The sequence below is a fragment of the Sceloporus occidentalis genome, unplaced genomic scaffold, assembly GCF_023333645.1.
Source record: "Sceloporus occidentalis isolate IW3139 unplaced genomic scaffold, rSceOcc1.0.p SCAF_143, whole genome shotgun sequence".
Taxonomy (NCBI): Eukaryota; Metazoa; Chordata; class Lepidosauria; order Squamata; family Phrynosomatidae; genus Sceloporus; species Sceloporus occidentalis.
In genome coordinates, this window is record NW_028317123.1 from 264157 (window position 1) to 281190 (window position 17034).

Below are 17034 nucleotides of genomic sequence, written 5' to 3' on the forward strand. Positions count from 1 at the left end.
TCCTTTTTGGACCTAAACACGGCACCGATACTGATTCCAATGAGGATCACCTCAACAGAAGTGTCCTTCATGTAGGCTACATCACGACTTGTACATTAAACTGTTTTGGGTTCATAAATGGAGGGTTAGACCTAAATATCTTGGGAAGATATAATGTTTGGGGTTCTTTGTATGCGCTAAATTAAAATGAGGTGCTATCAGATGGTTCTGCAGGAACCTAATACCAAAATGTCGATGGTCATCTAAGGAACCATAAAGATGGAAGATGGTAGTAGACGTTCAGTAGTTGAATTGATTTCCCGTGGAACCAGGCAAACATAGTAAAGGGATTCACAAAAGCTTGGGGTGTGCGTAGAGCTTAAGAATTAAGTAATACGTGTTTCAAAAAAGGGAGACAAATTGGGGCAAATTGGATCTTTTCTGCTGTAACTAGCTATGTATCTGTAACTAAACCTAGGTGAGTTATGAGCAAGGAGATAGGTTGAAAGAAGGACAACTTGGATGAAGTGTGCAGGAGGGTCTAGTTATTAAGTTCACCATGGCTCTAAAAATATATAGGGTTTTTTGTGGAAATTGGAGAGCTCTAATAGACCCAGCTGACAGGAACCCACTGGGGCTCGGTGCGAAGTTTCTCCAAAGCCACCTGCAGATCCTGGAAGGTCTGGTCTAGGTCAGAGTTGACCAGACTGAGGTCGAAGAAATGGCCGTACGCCTGTTGGAGACGTTCGCTTTCCTCAATAATGCGCAGGAGTTCAGCATCCTGAAAAAAAGGGAGTAAATCGAGAATGTGGGCATGGAAGAACCAGGGGAAATTATGGTGAAAGAATGGAGGATATGTGGTGGGAGTTAAGGGGGAGATGATTAGATGAAAGAGATGGGGAGAAGAAAGAAAGGAGGGAGAAGTACGAGACAGCGGTGAACCTTTCCATACTCACCGACAGCTGCTTGGCTGTCAGACCAGCTTCCACGGCAGAAAGGTTGTTTGACTTTAAGGTATCCAGATCTGGGGCACCAATAAACACAACGTATGGTACAAACTCTGCTGTCCTGAGGACTTTTACTGCCTACGGGACAATAACACAAGGGGTTAAGATGCAGATGTGATCACAGTGACAGTATCACGGGGGGCACCAGGATGCCCCTCCACATGTAAAACCAAATCCCATTTACGCTATACCCATGGACTTATTCCATTTCAATGACAATGGTCTATTTGGCATTTGACAATCTGAGATTGTCTCTAACTGTGCTCCACTCACAGGCAGCGGTGGCATAAAGTCACAAGATTACAATTTGGAGTTTGGAGCTACCTCTAAACCAAGTCACTGTTAGGCGTATGACAACTGAATTTGTGGCCAGTAATTATTATGAACATAATAATAATATTCTGCCTGCAGTAGGGTGGTTGTATTCCTTTGCTCAGCCTTCTGTAGGATCCATCACCGTCAGTTATATTATTTGCAGAGCTGCTCGTGCTTGTTAACTTTGCTGTTTAATCATCTGACTGTCACTCATGTGTCGAGGCAGATTTTCATCTCAAGCACTTTAGGAACCCGCTCTTGGCTCCTTTCACTTTCTTTACTTCTCATCAGTCCCAAAGGAGAAGCCAACCCTGACATCTAGAAAAAAGATGGCGGCACTGAGGTGCCAGAGCTCCCCCACACATAGGGTGAGAAGATAGCACACACTGTTTATACTGGGATCCCTAGTTATTATTAATTTATTATTAAGTACATGATATAGATGTACATGTAAAAGGCATGTTACGGTGGGTACACGTGTGTTGTTTATTTACAATGCTGATGAATTAGGGACATTTAAAAAAAATGTGTATGTGGAGGCCGTCATCTTACAAAACCCCAAATATACCACGCGAAATGACAATTTTTGATGGGAGTGATAAAATAAAGAGGATGCGTCATCTTCGACATTTTTGGTTTATCACATTTATATTTGGGACCTTAGATCTTTAATTACAGATATTTTGGACTCTGGACAGTGGTCATACAAACTGGGTAAATTAGGTGTAGATTGATGTCCCCCGTTAAGGCTGGCTTTTTGGGAGGTGAAAGGTCCACCTTTAACCCATCTGATTTTTTAATGGCGCATTTGCCTGGTCTCTCACCTGGGGGTTGACATCCAGAACGCACATTTTGCCCGATGCCACCACTTCCCGGATGGAGCTGATCTTTGTACCGTACAGGTTGCCCTCATACTCTCCATGCTCCAAATAGCGGGCGGCTTTGATATCCTGCTCCATCTCTGCCCGCGACACAAAGGAGTACGACTGTCCATCCCATTCTCCTTCCTTTCTCTTCCGAGAGGTATCTGTGAGGAGATACACAGGTATAGACACACTCAGAACGAGAGCAAGAGTCAAGAAGACTCGTCAGGATGTCCACAACAAAAATGATCCAGACAAGATAATATTATTTTCTGCTGACTGAGGGAACTAAACGCAATTAAGCCAATTCCACTTAATTATTGTGTAAAACCCAAGCTCCCGGTGCTTAACGTTTTGTGTTACTCTGTATTGTTTTTTGAATCTGGCCTAATTCTGTGGTTTTACCTCTTTGCTGCCCTTAGATTTCTTTGTTAGAAGTGCGCATCCCTTGTGTATTACACCATCTTAATAACTCACATGGAGTAGTGGTGCCATATCTTGATGGGTCAAAGGTCAGCAGTTTGTTCTTCAGACTCCTCCTGCCTACTCCTTGGGCACCTATGAGGATGAGTGTCTTCCTACGAAAGGGTGGCATCCGTGCCACCTCCTCGTATATCAAAAGCTCATGGCGGTCAAACTCTGCAAGAGACAAGTAGTCAAAGCGAGATGACCATTGAATTTGTGTTAATTTATACATTTCGTTCAATTATTTAAAACCTGATGTTTTAAGCTCTCGTTCCTTCCTTGGTTGCTTCCATTTCTTAGTTCCATATACACCTTTGTATTTTTCATTCCTCTCTGCGCTAGCATGAAGAGACGGGGAAGATCTCCAGGTTTTCTGGGACCTTCCCGTGTATGCACATAAAAATAAACCTTACACTCAAGACAGCTAATTAATGCTCAGCTAACGGTGATATAACCCAGACTTCAGCAAAATCAGAGCAAAACTTTTCAGGATGCAAGCAAGGCCCATGCGTCTTCCATTAATTAACCCATTCAGGACGGGATTTTGTTATGCCCTTAAGCAAAAGAGTTGTTTTTTTTGGACTTTGTTTAGAAAGACCATGGTGGGTCTCTCCTGTCCTCTGTCTGGTGGCTGTCAACCTACTGGAAGGGAATCCCCGATTTGCGTGATCAGGCATTCCTTTTATAACGGTGTATCGGCGCTTACAGCAAGCGCCGTTACACGTGATTGGTCAGCAGGACACATGCTTATTCTACTTCTATGTTATAGTTTGTGAACGATTATTTATTAACTCCAATAGTTACCGCTTATTAACCAGTGCTTATGGAATAAGACTTTAAATCAACAAAAGAAAACAAAAATCATTTTTTTAAGATGTATACCCCCCTCCTGAATCACCACCCCCACCCGTAAGATAGACAGTTCTTTGATTTGCCAGTCAAAGGCAAGAAACATTGCATAAGGACGGGCAGCTGTAAGGCTGCAGCTTCTACCTAGTTGATTTTTTTGTAACTATATTTTTACTATTGTATAAACGACTAGTTCCTTATGTCCCCCCCATATAAAATGAAATATTCAAATGGATGTGAGTTTATTTTACCTGCATTTTTTGTGGTAACATACATAATCCTTTTCTTTTTCTTTCCACCGATACTTCCGCAGAGCGCACCTGCAGAAATACATACACAATACATGTGTTACTATGATCAGGCCAAGTTGACCATCTAGCAAACTGGGCAAAAACCAAGTGGGTCGGCCGCTGTCAGCGACCCATCCAGGGTCCTTCAACGTTTGGACCCTGCTGATGGCTTTATAGAGCTGCTGTGTAAACCTAAACTTAGTTGGCTACCTTTAATAAACCCTTTATGCATTTAAATATGTATTTGGGCAGATATATGATCCAAGTAACACTCAATAAATATAAAACACAGACAAATAAAGTACTAACTGGAATTTGGGGTCAGCTCTCCATCACGCTTTACAAATGCCTTCCTCTTCTCCTCCAGTAACTGGCTGGGTATCAGACCCGCTGTGCCACCCTTTACCAGGCATGCCTTCAAGGGACGAATAGCAATAGGGAACAGAAAGATAAGATGGATAGGACACGAGAAGAAAGACTAGTCAAGAGCATTCAAGAGAAAGCAGATTCAAGAGTACGAGGGAGAAGATTAGTAGACTGTATGTGGATAAGCTTTCAAGCATGCGCCAGGTTTGGGAGGCAGGAGTAGACAGGGAAGAGGAGACAAGATGGACACTAATGGTCAATAGTCAATTGTGTGCAGAGGTAGTAGAGAAAAGAGAATGTAAAAAGCAAGACTGTGTGGAGGTGAAGGGAACATGCGCAATAAAAAAATAAAAATAAATAAGATCATTCAGGGAATAGGGGGCTAGTTCAAAGCAAACAAAGCAATTGTATATAACAATCACTAATCAACAGTGTGCAAAGGAGAATGAGAAAAGAATAAACAAGGTGAAAGAATGAACTCTGTACACGTTATAAATCAAGTGTGCATTATGGATACTGTTTTTTGGGACTATATCCATAGAAGGGATATGCGCAAGTATATTATGGATTCTAAAATGCAAGGGTTAAAATTAGGATTACCAATTTGACACGTACTTGCCACCAGTTGGGGTCCTCTTGGTTGACGATCTGGAGGAGGTCTCCAGCTCGGAAAGCCAACCCGGCCTCCTTACAAGGGATCAGGCTGTCATTTGATGGATCATAACTGAAGTGGCATTTTACAAACACCTAGAACAGAAGCATTAATTATATTTTGTGACCAAAATAGCCAGTTTCCTCTTTCAAAAGAATGGCGGTCATTTGTACAGAAAGGGTACCTGCCGCAGGGGGTGCTGCTCCTGGTAGCTTGGTAGTATTTTTAACACCACACTCCCACTGGCCTCCCGTAGCATCTCCTGTAGGGCTTGGGGGTCGCTCCCCACCTCCTTGCCATTCACCTCTCGAATCACATCTCCAACATGCAGCAGACCTTGCTGGTCAATCACTCCTCCATGCAGAATCCGGGCAATAACCAACTCTCCCCCCTCCACACGGAAGGTGACACCCTGTTGGAAGGATTTACAAATGTACAAACAGAAATATTGCTACCCTGAGACACAGTCCTATGACACAGCCAATCTGCCATGGCCCATCTGCCCCAATTTACCAAGTGCTCTCCAGCATTCTTTCTGACTCCCACCATGCGCACTGCATCGGGTGGAACCGGCTGGTTATTCAGTGTGGGATCCAACAATGGACTGGGTGGAGGAGTCTCATAATTTTTGGATGCCACAGAATCATGGGTCTGTAAAAGGGACTGAAGTTGAAAGAAAGGTGAGAAAAATGGAAGAAGGTGGAAAAAGACAGATGTCAAGTCAACCCAATTTGATAAATTAACTAAAACAAGAGGCATTCTGCTTTTGGTGTCAACATATAAGTCAATTATAGCCAGAAAATATGGGCTACTCTGTCTAGAAGGTGTTTAGAGGACCAACAAGACAATGGAATACTGGAAGAAATAATGTTACAGACATGAAATGAAAATGTAACAACTTGTAACAATGATAGAATCTTTTAATGAAAATACATAAAAGGAGGCAATGAAAACTGGATTTGTTATAGTCTGTGGGGAAAGAAGACAAGGAGGTGACCTTGACTTTCACCTGGAAGTGAGGTTCTTGAAGGATTGCCTGCAACTCAGTTGCTGCCCTGCTAGGATCTCTCACTCCAGCCATATCCTGCAGAATCTCCTGCACCAGCTGCAGGTTATTTTCCCGAACAGCTTCCAGACGCGTCTCTTCCATCCGCTCATGAGCCTGGACAGAAAAGGGCAGAAAGGCATGTAAAGAGAAGTCCTGGATGATACAAAGGTGGACGAGAAGAATGAAAAGATTATATAGATGTTATAATATGACGAAGAGATGATGGGGAGAGCAGCCCTCCATTCAGTTAATGAGGATACAATTTACTCTCTACAATTGCAAAGATCAAACAGTTTGTGTCAGCACCCTCCAAAGTTTATTAGGCTTGTGCTCTTTGCCTGATATCATCAGATCGATGTAGAGTATAAATATGTCAGCTCCAGGCTGTGTGGCCCTTCAGGGTTTGCGCCTTCACCCTGAAACTCTAAGATTGAAGTAAAACGCCTGAAACTCCGGGACAAACCCTAAGAGTTCCCAGGTAATATTAGGATGCAAAGCTGAATGACCATAATCAATGGGATTGCTTCTAAAACATGTGTAATCTGGAACTATAATGTCACTTTATCCATAAAGAAAACTCCTAATAATCCATAATCTTGTGACCTGGTTGGATTAGCATCTTTACATTCTCGTTGATCACGCTTTCCTACTCACATTCATTCTTACACTTTACCATTCGGTTGACATATCTTTGCATTCTTCAATCTGCAATATCTCCTACCAAAATGTATTTCCTCCTCCATGCTATCTCCCTTATTTGTACTTCGGCTCCATCCCAGCGTCTTACCATTGGGCTCTCCATAATGCCTTTGAGGAAGATCAAATCCAGGTCAGAAGAAGGAGGGATATCGGTGGGTGTCTCCAAGACTCCCTGCATGGCTGTAAAACAGACAGAGAGCTCTGAAATATTCTACAGGATCTGCTGTCGACTATAAAAGTCTCGCCAACACAGATTAAAGCCCAAGAGTATCTGCAAGACTAGATATGTGGCCTTCAAAATATTAATGTTTCTGAATTAGGTCCATAAATGGATTCAACACAGAGCCAGGGTATGTGATCTGATAGTATGACAGACGTAACAATGAGTCAAGCACTCGAATATACCCAAGAGACAGCATTAGAAGCATTTACAGAAATATACCAAATGACAAGCTAAATGGGAATGGAGACCAAGGCACATCACAAGACTCCACACTCCGTCTGTGCAACCTGCTACTGTATCACTGGAGATCCAAAAACATGGATGATAGGGAAACAGTTAAAACATGTAACACAGACAGATGAGTTAACAGTAAACGGTGTGAAGATGGAAGGAATACCTACTAGGGGGGTAGAAATTGGTATATTAGGTGGGAGAGCAAAGGCCACTAAAAGTACTGCATTTGTGCTAAAGAGTATCAAAGATGATTTACTAACTAGACGTGGCTTTTTAGAGGAGCGATGGTGAAGAGCTGAAGGCAGACTGGGGTTATGAGGTTGGGTTTGGTAGGGTAAGATTAATATTATTGCAGAAGAAAAATGTTTGCAACACAGGATAAAGAACAGTAAATAGTATAATAAAACCACACCTTGAGCTTTGTTTTGGGTTGGGGAGGGACAAATATACATTACTGCTGTGCATTATACCTGTGGAAGCCAATGGTCAGGTAGCGGGAGCGTAGGAGGCATCTGCCTCCAAAGTAGTTGGCAAGGATAAAGGAGAAATGCAAGACAAACACAAGGTGGGATAAAACCTGGGTGGGATAACCGGGGTTGTATGAGGTTTAAGGAAAGGTAAGCGGTGCATTGCGAGGCGGGTGGGGGGTACATGGATGTCGTAAGCTGTATTTGTGATGCAGGTGGGTGCAGAGATAAGAGGCAAAGGTTCTTTAGGAAGCATATTGGTTACATAAGGAGAGATGGGGAGGTTAGCCGCACGTTACCTTCTCTGTGCAAGTCAGATTCTTCAAAGGATTCCAGAGATACCCCTTCTGATACCCCACTCACAGGACTATGCATACCTGTCGGCAGACCTGTCTCTCCTCCCTACTTTTACCCCTCTCTGTGTATTTGGTCCCTCTAGTCCTCTAACTCTCGTTCCTCTTGCTGTCCAAGTCTTCTGCTCCCGAGAATCACTCTCGTCTTGCCTTATCTGTGCATCTTCTCCCTGCTCTTACTCCTCCCCGAAGGTCACCCGACCAACCTGCTTCCTAACCAGATGCTATGGCTGCTGAGAGCTGGAAAGAGGATGCAGGATAATAAGACTCGGCTATGGGGACAGCTCCCACATAGTGTGTATTTATAGTGGCCATTCCACCTGTTTAGGGGACTCCTGAGATCCTCCAAGGAGTTAAGAGCAGAGTTTTTTTTACTGGTAGGGACGACAGACCGCTGAATGCTGATTGGCTAAGGCCAAAAGGTGCAGAATTTAGGAGGTGGGTGGGGAACACATAGGTATTCTTGTCTCTTTATGGCTTTGCTGCTTACTATTCCACCCCCCTTGTGGGGGCCCCTTTAAAGCTCCTGTGCTTTGAGCATCAGCCCTAGTTTCCATGGTAACCATGGGATTATACAGGATGGGTACCAGGCTGGATCCAAGGAGTTTTAACCATTGGGTTCCCAGATACTTATAGAAATATTGATTGCAAAAGTTATTGTTATTTTAATATTATTGTTATTATTATAAAAACACAAATACTTAGATAAATATATAGATAACTGGATAGATAGACAGATCGACTAAATAAATACATACAAATGTATCCTTGAATGGATGCACGTATACAGTATATAGGTTAATTGAGGTGTATGTATTAATGTTTATCTGGGTATTTGTCCTCCCCTTGGACTCACAGGCGTCTGCAAAATAGAAATCACTGCACAATATGACATGAGCATAGAGAGGGGAAAAGGCAGAGAGCAACGGCGAGGGGGAGGAGGAACGGGAGAATATAATGCGAAAAAGAGACAGGCAGAGCGAGATACAGGAGTAAATGAAAGAGATAAATGGGGGGACTAAGTAAAGGAACTGTGAAGGAATGAAAGAGGAAATAATAAAGATGACATCACAGGGGAATAAGGAGGAAAGGCAGGCGGAAGAAGAAAGACAGGTGGGAAGAGATCATTGAGAGTCATGGACACAGTCAAGGAATGACTGGTATCAGTCAGTATGTGCAGTGCGCTCGTCAATCACAGAGAAATAACATGTATCTTTATAGGGGTCCGAGAATTGTTCATATATGTAAATTGCCATTTTGGGATATTCACAAAAAATTACTATAGCCTGAGGACAACCCACTGAGGACCCTCCATAGCTCTGCCCACGATGAGTCCTTCTCCGGTTCTATGGGTCATGGCAATTGTAATGCAATTTAGGTATGGCCACTCCCTACCCATATTCAGCTAGCCCCTCCTTCTGTTGCTGTTCACCCCACATATTGTGAAGCCCCTCCCCTGAAGAGCGGGAGCCTGGAAATTCCCAGCTATGGTTATATGGAGTAATAGGTGTTATAGGGAGGGGTTATATGAGTAGTATGTGTTACAGGGTGGGGTAATATGGAATAATAGGGATTATATGGAGGGATTATATGGTGTAATAGGAGGGGTTATATAGTAAAGTCATATAAAGCAATCAGAAAGTTATAAGGACGACGTAATTAATAAGAAGCAGGTTATATGGATTAATTAGAGATCACTTAGGATGTATTATATGTGCTGTATACAAGTATATATGAGATCCTTCAGAAGATACTCACCAAACTCAGAGCCGAGGGAGGGTACAGCGACAGGCATTAGGTCACCAAGTATGTTTAGTGTCAGATAGATATAGCGATGAAGCTTCTGTGTCCTAGAACACAAATAAAAAACAGTATGATAACGTTGATTTCTATATAACAAAACAACCCACCTTCCAATAAACTGTCATTAAAACAGCTTTCTAATGTTTTCCAGCGAGTGCGTGGACCGCAGCGAGAGTGCGTAGCCTATTTCTCCATGTGACCTTCCCGACAATCGAATGATCATTGTCCAACATAAGAAGGGCCCCTTGGGACCACGTGTGCCACTATATCTCATACTGATGACAATAATAGACGGAATCCCCCCTAATTGTGAAACAAATTATTATTATTTATTGCTTTAAATAGCGCCACCCTATTCCGTAGCGCTGTACAATGGGATCTGCCGAATAATAATATTTTTACTTTACTTGAACAATATACAAAGAATTTATTTAAGGGTCAATTCAAAAAACTCAAGAAACATAAAAAAATTAAATTTTTTGTTATCGGGATGATTAATAGAACTGGAAGCTATGATTTTGTACTTTAGGGTAGAAGAAAGTAGTATTTTACAGAAAGGGTGATACATACAGGGAATAGCCTTCCAGCAGAATCGGGGTTTAAAATACCACATTTTAGAATAGCTATAGGTGAACCACAGATTGAAATAATTGAAATCTTTGTACAGCGCCGCGGAATAGGTTGGTGCTCTATCAATGAACTAGTAATAGCTGATGAGTGGGGTAGCTTCATACACTAATCCTTCATTTATAACGCGCAATCAATACACATACCACCCATATGCGTAAATAATAAACATTCTCACAGCGATAACATATAAATATTATACAAAAAAACATATACATAGACACACTTCTGTAAATGTTGTTGTTTTTCTCCATCAATATTATGCCTATACCCATATATCGTAAGCACGCAAAGCGAAGACACGGTGGATCTGCATATTTGCTCTACACACCTACCCTTGGTCTAGATGTCAGGATATGGGGTATCTGGGTATCAATGTCGTGATATACCTCCTATCGCCCAGCTGTGCCAGAGCTTAGATGCTGCTGGCTCTTAAAGGGGTAGCATCAGAAATAGGTCATTCTAGTGCTAGGGGGGCTTTAGGGGTACAGTGAGGGGCAACCTCCAACAGACAATTTATCTATTTTTTTTAATTTCCGTTATCTGACTTTGTATAGATATATATATATGACATTAAACCAATTAGTTTATACTTCAAAACATGTTTTCATGAATATATTATTATACTAATATCTATTATTAGCGGGTTATATTTTATTGATCCTGTTTTATGTATTTTGGAAATGATGTTTTATTTTGGCATTTTACTTTTGGTAATAGGTGAATACTCTGATTGGAAACATTAAAGGAAGGTTTAGCTATTATTAGTACAACTGTGAATGATAGGAGTTTTAATGTCTGTGTATAAGGAGGGGTGAGGGGTCTGTGTCCTGATGTCTGTGTATTAGGAGGGGTGGGAGGTCTGGGTCCTGATGTCTGTGTATTAGAAGGGGTGGGAGGTCTGGGTCCTGATGTCTGTGTATTAGAAGGGGTGGGAGGTCTGTGTCCTAATGTCTTTGTATTAGGAGGGGTGGGAGGTCTGTGTACTAGGAGGGTTGAGGCATCTGTGTATTAGGAGGGGTGGGAGGTCTGTGTATTAGAAGGGGTGAGAGGTCTGTATCCTGATGTCTGTGTATTAGGAGGGGTGAGAGGTCTGTGTCCTGATGTCTGTGTATTAGGAGGGGTGAGAGGTCTGGGTCCTGATGTCTGTGTATTAGAAGGGGTGGGAGGTCTGTGTCCTAATGTCTTTGTATTAGGAGGGGTGGGAGGTCTGTGTACTAGGAGGGTTGAGGCGTCTGTGTATTAGGAGGGGTGGGAGGTCTGTGTATTAGGAGGGGTGGGAGGTCTGTGTATTAGGAGGGGTGGGAGGTCTGTGTCCTGATGTCGGACTCCAGAGTTTTTCTTGGTGCCAGGACCCGGTACTGGTCTGTGAGATGCCCATAACCGGGTCGTGCCGGGGCTCTCACTCTGCCCTCACTGCACTGACCACAAGGATGTGATGTCACTTCCTGGAGTAACCGAGTAACGGCAATGCCAGAACGGGACATATTAATTCATAAATACCTGAGCTATGTCATTATATTTGCTATAATGGAGGTCAAGGGAATATATCGTAAATAAGAATCATATTCCCTTTTAAAGAATCATTTTGATGTAAATACAGAAACCGCTGAAAAAGCCATCATGTCTGGTTCTGGCCTAGGTTGGCTAGACGTTGGGTGGCAGATTCAGAGGGGTAATTAATTAGCGGCCAATCATACCGTTGGGCGAGTGGCCTCCTTATAGGGCCAGTTATTGGGATATAATAACAAAGGGATCAATGGGGAGTGATGCAGTGGGCAACGATAGGACTTGGGCGACCACATAGACACATATAACTTCCATATACCGCTGACCACAATGAGTGCCCTTTATCACTCCCATCACTCCTATCTCCCAGTGACATGTTGTGTTCGCTGATCCAAGTTTAAGTTTAGAAAACCCTTTTGCAATTATGTTACAGCTAGAAATATCCTTATCTTCAATGAAAACAGCTAAATGACCCCAAACCTTTGATCAGTAGTGTATTTCGCACATAGCAGAGCAATGATTGACTAAAAAAAAAAATATCGGTGTCCTTGACAACGTGGCTGATCTGATTAATTTCTACTTCAGGTGGCCTTAGGCACAGCCCTACCTCAAAAACAATATTAATAGCAAAGATAAATACCTGGAATTCAGAACTTGGTGGGCAAGAAGAGTGTGGAATAGTCCTGGTGGGGGTGAGCTGGGTGATACAAGATATGCCAGGATTGGACGTGTCCACCAAACAATGGAAGTTCTTACACCCATCCGTATAACGGAAAACATCCATATGTGGTTCTTATATTGGACATTTTTCATTTTTATTCAATGTATGTATCTGTAGTCTATGTCATACAGACGATAGATATATACCTTGCAACTGTAGCCGCGTAGCATTTGATAAGTGGCGTGGCACGATAATTTGTGGCTAATGATGCATTTTAAATTTAATTATAACATTGTATACGTGCGGTCATCAGGAAGTGACTCGCTTTATGTCATTGCACCTCCCAACAGAGAGTATCTGGTAACATTAGAGGTCATGTAACAATAATTAAACAATAAGCAGGGTAGGCAGGCATTTCTTTCCCGTTATTGTAGAGGTTAGTGTGACATGGTCTAGGCCATCCTATGCACAAGCCAAGGCTGCAGGCAGGGGTCTGTCTAGACCACCAGTACGCATGCAGAAGGCACTACCATGAGTTTCAATGGGTTCCTGACACTGATTGGCTCCTCTCAAAATAATGCAGACCATGAACCATAATCTTGCCAAATCATTTGTTTTATTATAATGCCATAGAATACTAAATATAATAAAAGTAACAATACCAGGAAAGCAAAATGGTTCATAAATTAAGATCTATAAATCTGAGTTCGGGTTTTGAGACCAGTGAAGCCATCGTAATGTAACTGGATGTCCCTGCTCTCCAGCAGACTAGACTGAGTCTTCTAGGTCGAACACCTTCTTCAGGACCCAAACGCCAGTAGTAGAAACGTGTCTGGATTTCTAGTGTAGTGAAGTTGAACCTGTCATGCCCTGTCTTCCAGGACCTCTCCAAGTCCTCTTTCCACCGTTTCATACACAGTCATTGAATATGTTTGTGTTTCATAATTAATCCAAATTAACCAACTGTAATCAAAAGATATTTTTTGTCGCTAGGAGCGATCCTCTGAGAATAAGTGCTCAATGATATGTGCGGAGCATTGGCACGGCTGGATCAAATCTGCTCAATGTCCCTGCAGCCTTTGAGTGGTTTCTCTTGTTTGATGTCTCGCTTAACTTCCTCTGCTGTCGAAGTCTGCTGTTGCTTGGCTCTACCCACGTCAGAAAGGGGTCTGTTGTTTGGGATATCAGGCTAGGGGTGTCTGAGTTCAAATGTAGGATTGATAGGGGTCCATAATACTCTGGGAAGGCCTTTGCTATTTGAATGAGGCTGGATGGGGAATCTTTAGGCTGCCAAATGTTGCCATAATTTCATAGACATTAAATTGTCTATTATATAGTAGGATTAGATTCTGATTGGCTCTGTCCATATCTGCGCCATATGTTTCCTTCAGATGCAGTTCCTGGCTGCCCATTGCCCCATTGGATTCTTACTTCAATGAGTCTCTACTTTTATTCTTTTATGCTAAAATAATTTGCTCACTTGACCTTCTTGTTGATTGTATTTCCCTGATTCGACTTTAAAGGTAAACTTTAGCCATCACATGTAGGTTAGTTTATACGATAGCTACATGGTCTCTTAAAATTTTTAAATTCTGAAAATCTTTAGGACGTAGCTTTTTCTATTGCATGTGGGGCGGCCGTCCCATCAGTTTTATCATTTATTTGCATATAATTAAAACTTTTTTATGAATATATTGCGGTATATGGAATAGCAAGTCTTATCAGTCAGGTTAAGCTTTCCTTGGGGACCATCTTTGTTGATGTATAGCTTATAATTTATAACATGACTGGTCGCCCATATTTCCTGTCCTTGATATTGCTTAGTATTATATTTAAGAAAAGATACACACAAAACCATATATATTTATATACATATATGATATATATGTATTAAGATGTTTATTAACAATTTCAATTCGAATTCTAGGATTTAACCACATCAGTAGTAGGGCTCCGTTTCTGCCTTAAGATCAACAAATAGCTGGAAAAAATACTGTTGATCTTCATTGATCCGGAGCATTTTGGCACTCGTAGCATTGGTGATGGAAAGACATCTGTCCCAAAATGCTGTCTTGGAGTTGTCAGCCATGAATGGTGCTGCTGGGTAAGTAGTCTTATTGCCCATGTAGGAACAGGTGATGTAGGCACAGGTGAGCAATTGTGCCACTAATTCGCCCTCCTTGGCCAGCTCTGATGAAATGACATCTCTACAAATCATGTAGAGGAATATAACACTGGCCGGGGTTAGGAAGCGATCGTACTTCCGTTCTCGTAGGGCTCGGTCTAAATTTCTTAGCCATATCCCAGGCTCCTTAGGCGAGAGATCCTCCAGCTTTGAGCACCTGCGACAGATGAATTCCCCCAAACATCTCAGCAGCTCGCTGGTGGTAGCGCAAAGCACCACAGGTTTGGGGGGCGCAGCTATTGGTTCCTGCTCCGTCATGGTTGAGGCGTCTTGATACTGCTTCTTAGAATCATATGAGAAGCATGATCTCCTCTCCTTAGATTTTCCATCCTTGACCTTCTTGGAGGCTTTGCTGGAGAAGCAGGATGAACGGAGTGACAACGCGTTCCCCATGATTGGTGAACCTGAATAAAAACAAAGGGAACAAAAATTAGCTATATTGTATCTAATAAATAGCAAATAAAACCTATTCTAATATGTGAAATAAAAATCTATAAAAGGTTTGTAGGGTCACCATACTAATAGTTTCAATTTAAAAAAGAGAATTCAGGACATTAGAGTAAAACATTTGTTTTATGAAGTCAACAACGTTTTCTGTGCCAGTAACATAAACATAACAATACCTAAACGCTAGATATTTTATATCTGCCACATGTAACAGTCAATGGAAACATCTAATAACTCTTAGTTCATATGCTTACTAGAAATACTTAAAAAACAAAATGATTGCCATAGAGATCTAGTTTATCATTCAAATAAGAGATTAACATATTAAAGGCAGCACCTACCGCCGATTGTCAAGTGAACCGTAGGATAGAACCGAAGTTCTAGTTCTTCAACCCGTCTAACGTCGGGTTAGTGAATTTTTCCTCTAAAATCTCTGATCCAAGTTATTCGTCTGAAGTCTTGGCCAGTTCGCACAAGGAAAGACTGGTTTAAGCATTTCTGCTCTATGTAAACAGCATCTCCATTGTGACTTCACTGTTAGGATGTCACAATGGAGGTACCACTATGACATCACTGTTCTAACATCACTGTTGCTGATCAGTGCCTCTTTATGACATAGGCAGATAGCCCAGCCTTTTTTAAAAAAAATTGTTTACAGTTTTTCATAGTGAGAAGATGAACATTCATTACAATATTAACAACAATGTGAGTTTGAATACATTGATTCATACAACACAGCAAGTATAACAAATAAAGAACACATAAACAGAACAAACTAAATATTATCTCATATGTTTAATATATCATGCATAATAAAGGGAAATAACACAACATTTTAAATCAGACAGGACCCTTTCTTGCTGGGTTTGTTTGGTGTCAGCAGGGGGCGCTAAAGGGAAGGCAAGAGATGTTAAGATATTGTTATACAGGTCGCGGGTATATGAATAGAAGCTCCATAGTATATGTGGGTGATAAGATATTTAAAAATATGAGTTAAAAAGGCTAAGGTTATGAGAATAAATCGCATTCCATCAAGGGTTAAAACGATTAAAACCAGAACTAACTGAAAAAACCGCCAGAGCTAGTTTGAAAATGTAGTCTGTGATGTTATGGGTATTGGAAGCCGTATCCGACATGGGGGGAAGAAGAAGACTTTCTTGGCAACCGATACATTTGATATTATGAGTGAGGGTCCAGAGAGGGTCCGGAGATGTGGAGCTCCCCTGCCCCGCGACTGGTTTATTGGACCTTTTAATGTGTTCGTTTTACTGGCTTGCAGCGCTTGTCTTGTAGACAATAGTAATGTGGAAGCAAGTTTATTTCATGTAGTCTGAAACTGATGTATTTAGTACTTTAGATATACTGTTTATGCTTCCTCTTTATTTATTTACTGCACTTATTCATGTATCTGTAGTTAAACGGTTGCTCTTAAAACGCTTATCAATGTCATTGCCACCTTTTTACACGAGAGGGAGCAGTAGATTGAATCTGCATTTTGTTTCTGTGCCGTAAATCTGTTTACCGCAATAAAAATCATTTTGGACAAATGTTTCCGTTTCTTTTTTCATATTCGTACAACAAATTTTGTTTCCTGACCTTTCGGTTCCGTTTGAAATTCGGACAAAGTGACAATGGACATCCTACCTATCATATGCATTAACCTGCTTATGATGTCAGGAGTGTCCTTTGAAGATAGAATCGGAAAAAAGAGACCTCCGAGGACCTGAACCCTTATGTTCTTATGCCAATTAGTGTGTTTTCTGGCAATGATGTTTTTCTTATCTAGCATTTTAAATTGTACCGAAATAACTATTTCTGATAAATGTTTAACATGTCCCATCGAGGCTGTCCTCTCTTATCTTTGGCTTTACTGTTTTATATGTGACTACTAGCCGCACATCAGCGCGGATGCTCCACTGACGCGGTACGCAGCAAAGCCTGGATTACTGGTTCCATAAACCCGACAAATACTTCCCTTGTTTTATTTCTCTT

At 41.6% G+C, this 17034-nt stretch overlaps 1 protein-coding gene across 4 annotated transcripts; it reads right to left on the reverse strand.

Moving 5' to 3' along the window:
• Positions 1 to 583: 583 nt before the first annotated feature.
• LOC149280919 (MAGUK p55 subfamily member 2-like) lies at positions 584 to 9605 on the reverse strand. 4 transcript variants are annotated; one of them, XM_089499884.1, is made up of 12 exons: positions 9569 to 9605; positions 6622 to 6713; positions 5796 to 5948; positions 5300 to 5449; positions 4971 to 5198; positions 4750 to 4881; positions 4078 to 4183; positions 3730 to 3798; positions 2642 to 2803; positions 2126 to 2328; positions 936 to 1064; positions 584 to 760 (listed from the first exon to the last, which is right to left on the reverse strand). In XM_089499884.1, exons 1-12 carry the CDS (start codon positions 9603 to 9605, stop codon positions 584 to 586), a joined length of 1638 nt encoding a protein of 545 aa, XP_089356010.1. The 4 variants fall into 4 exon arrangements, with proteins under 4 accessions (XP_089356010.1, XP_089356009.1, XP_089356012.1 ...); XM_089499883.1 differs by lacking the exon at positions 9569 to 9605 and adding an exon at positions 7757 to 7832; XM_089499886.1 differs by lacking the exon at positions 9569 to 9605 and adding an exon at positions 7757 to 7820 and having other exon boundaries at positions 6598 to 6713.
• Between the last annotated feature and the right edge of the window lie 7429 nt (positions 9606 to 17034).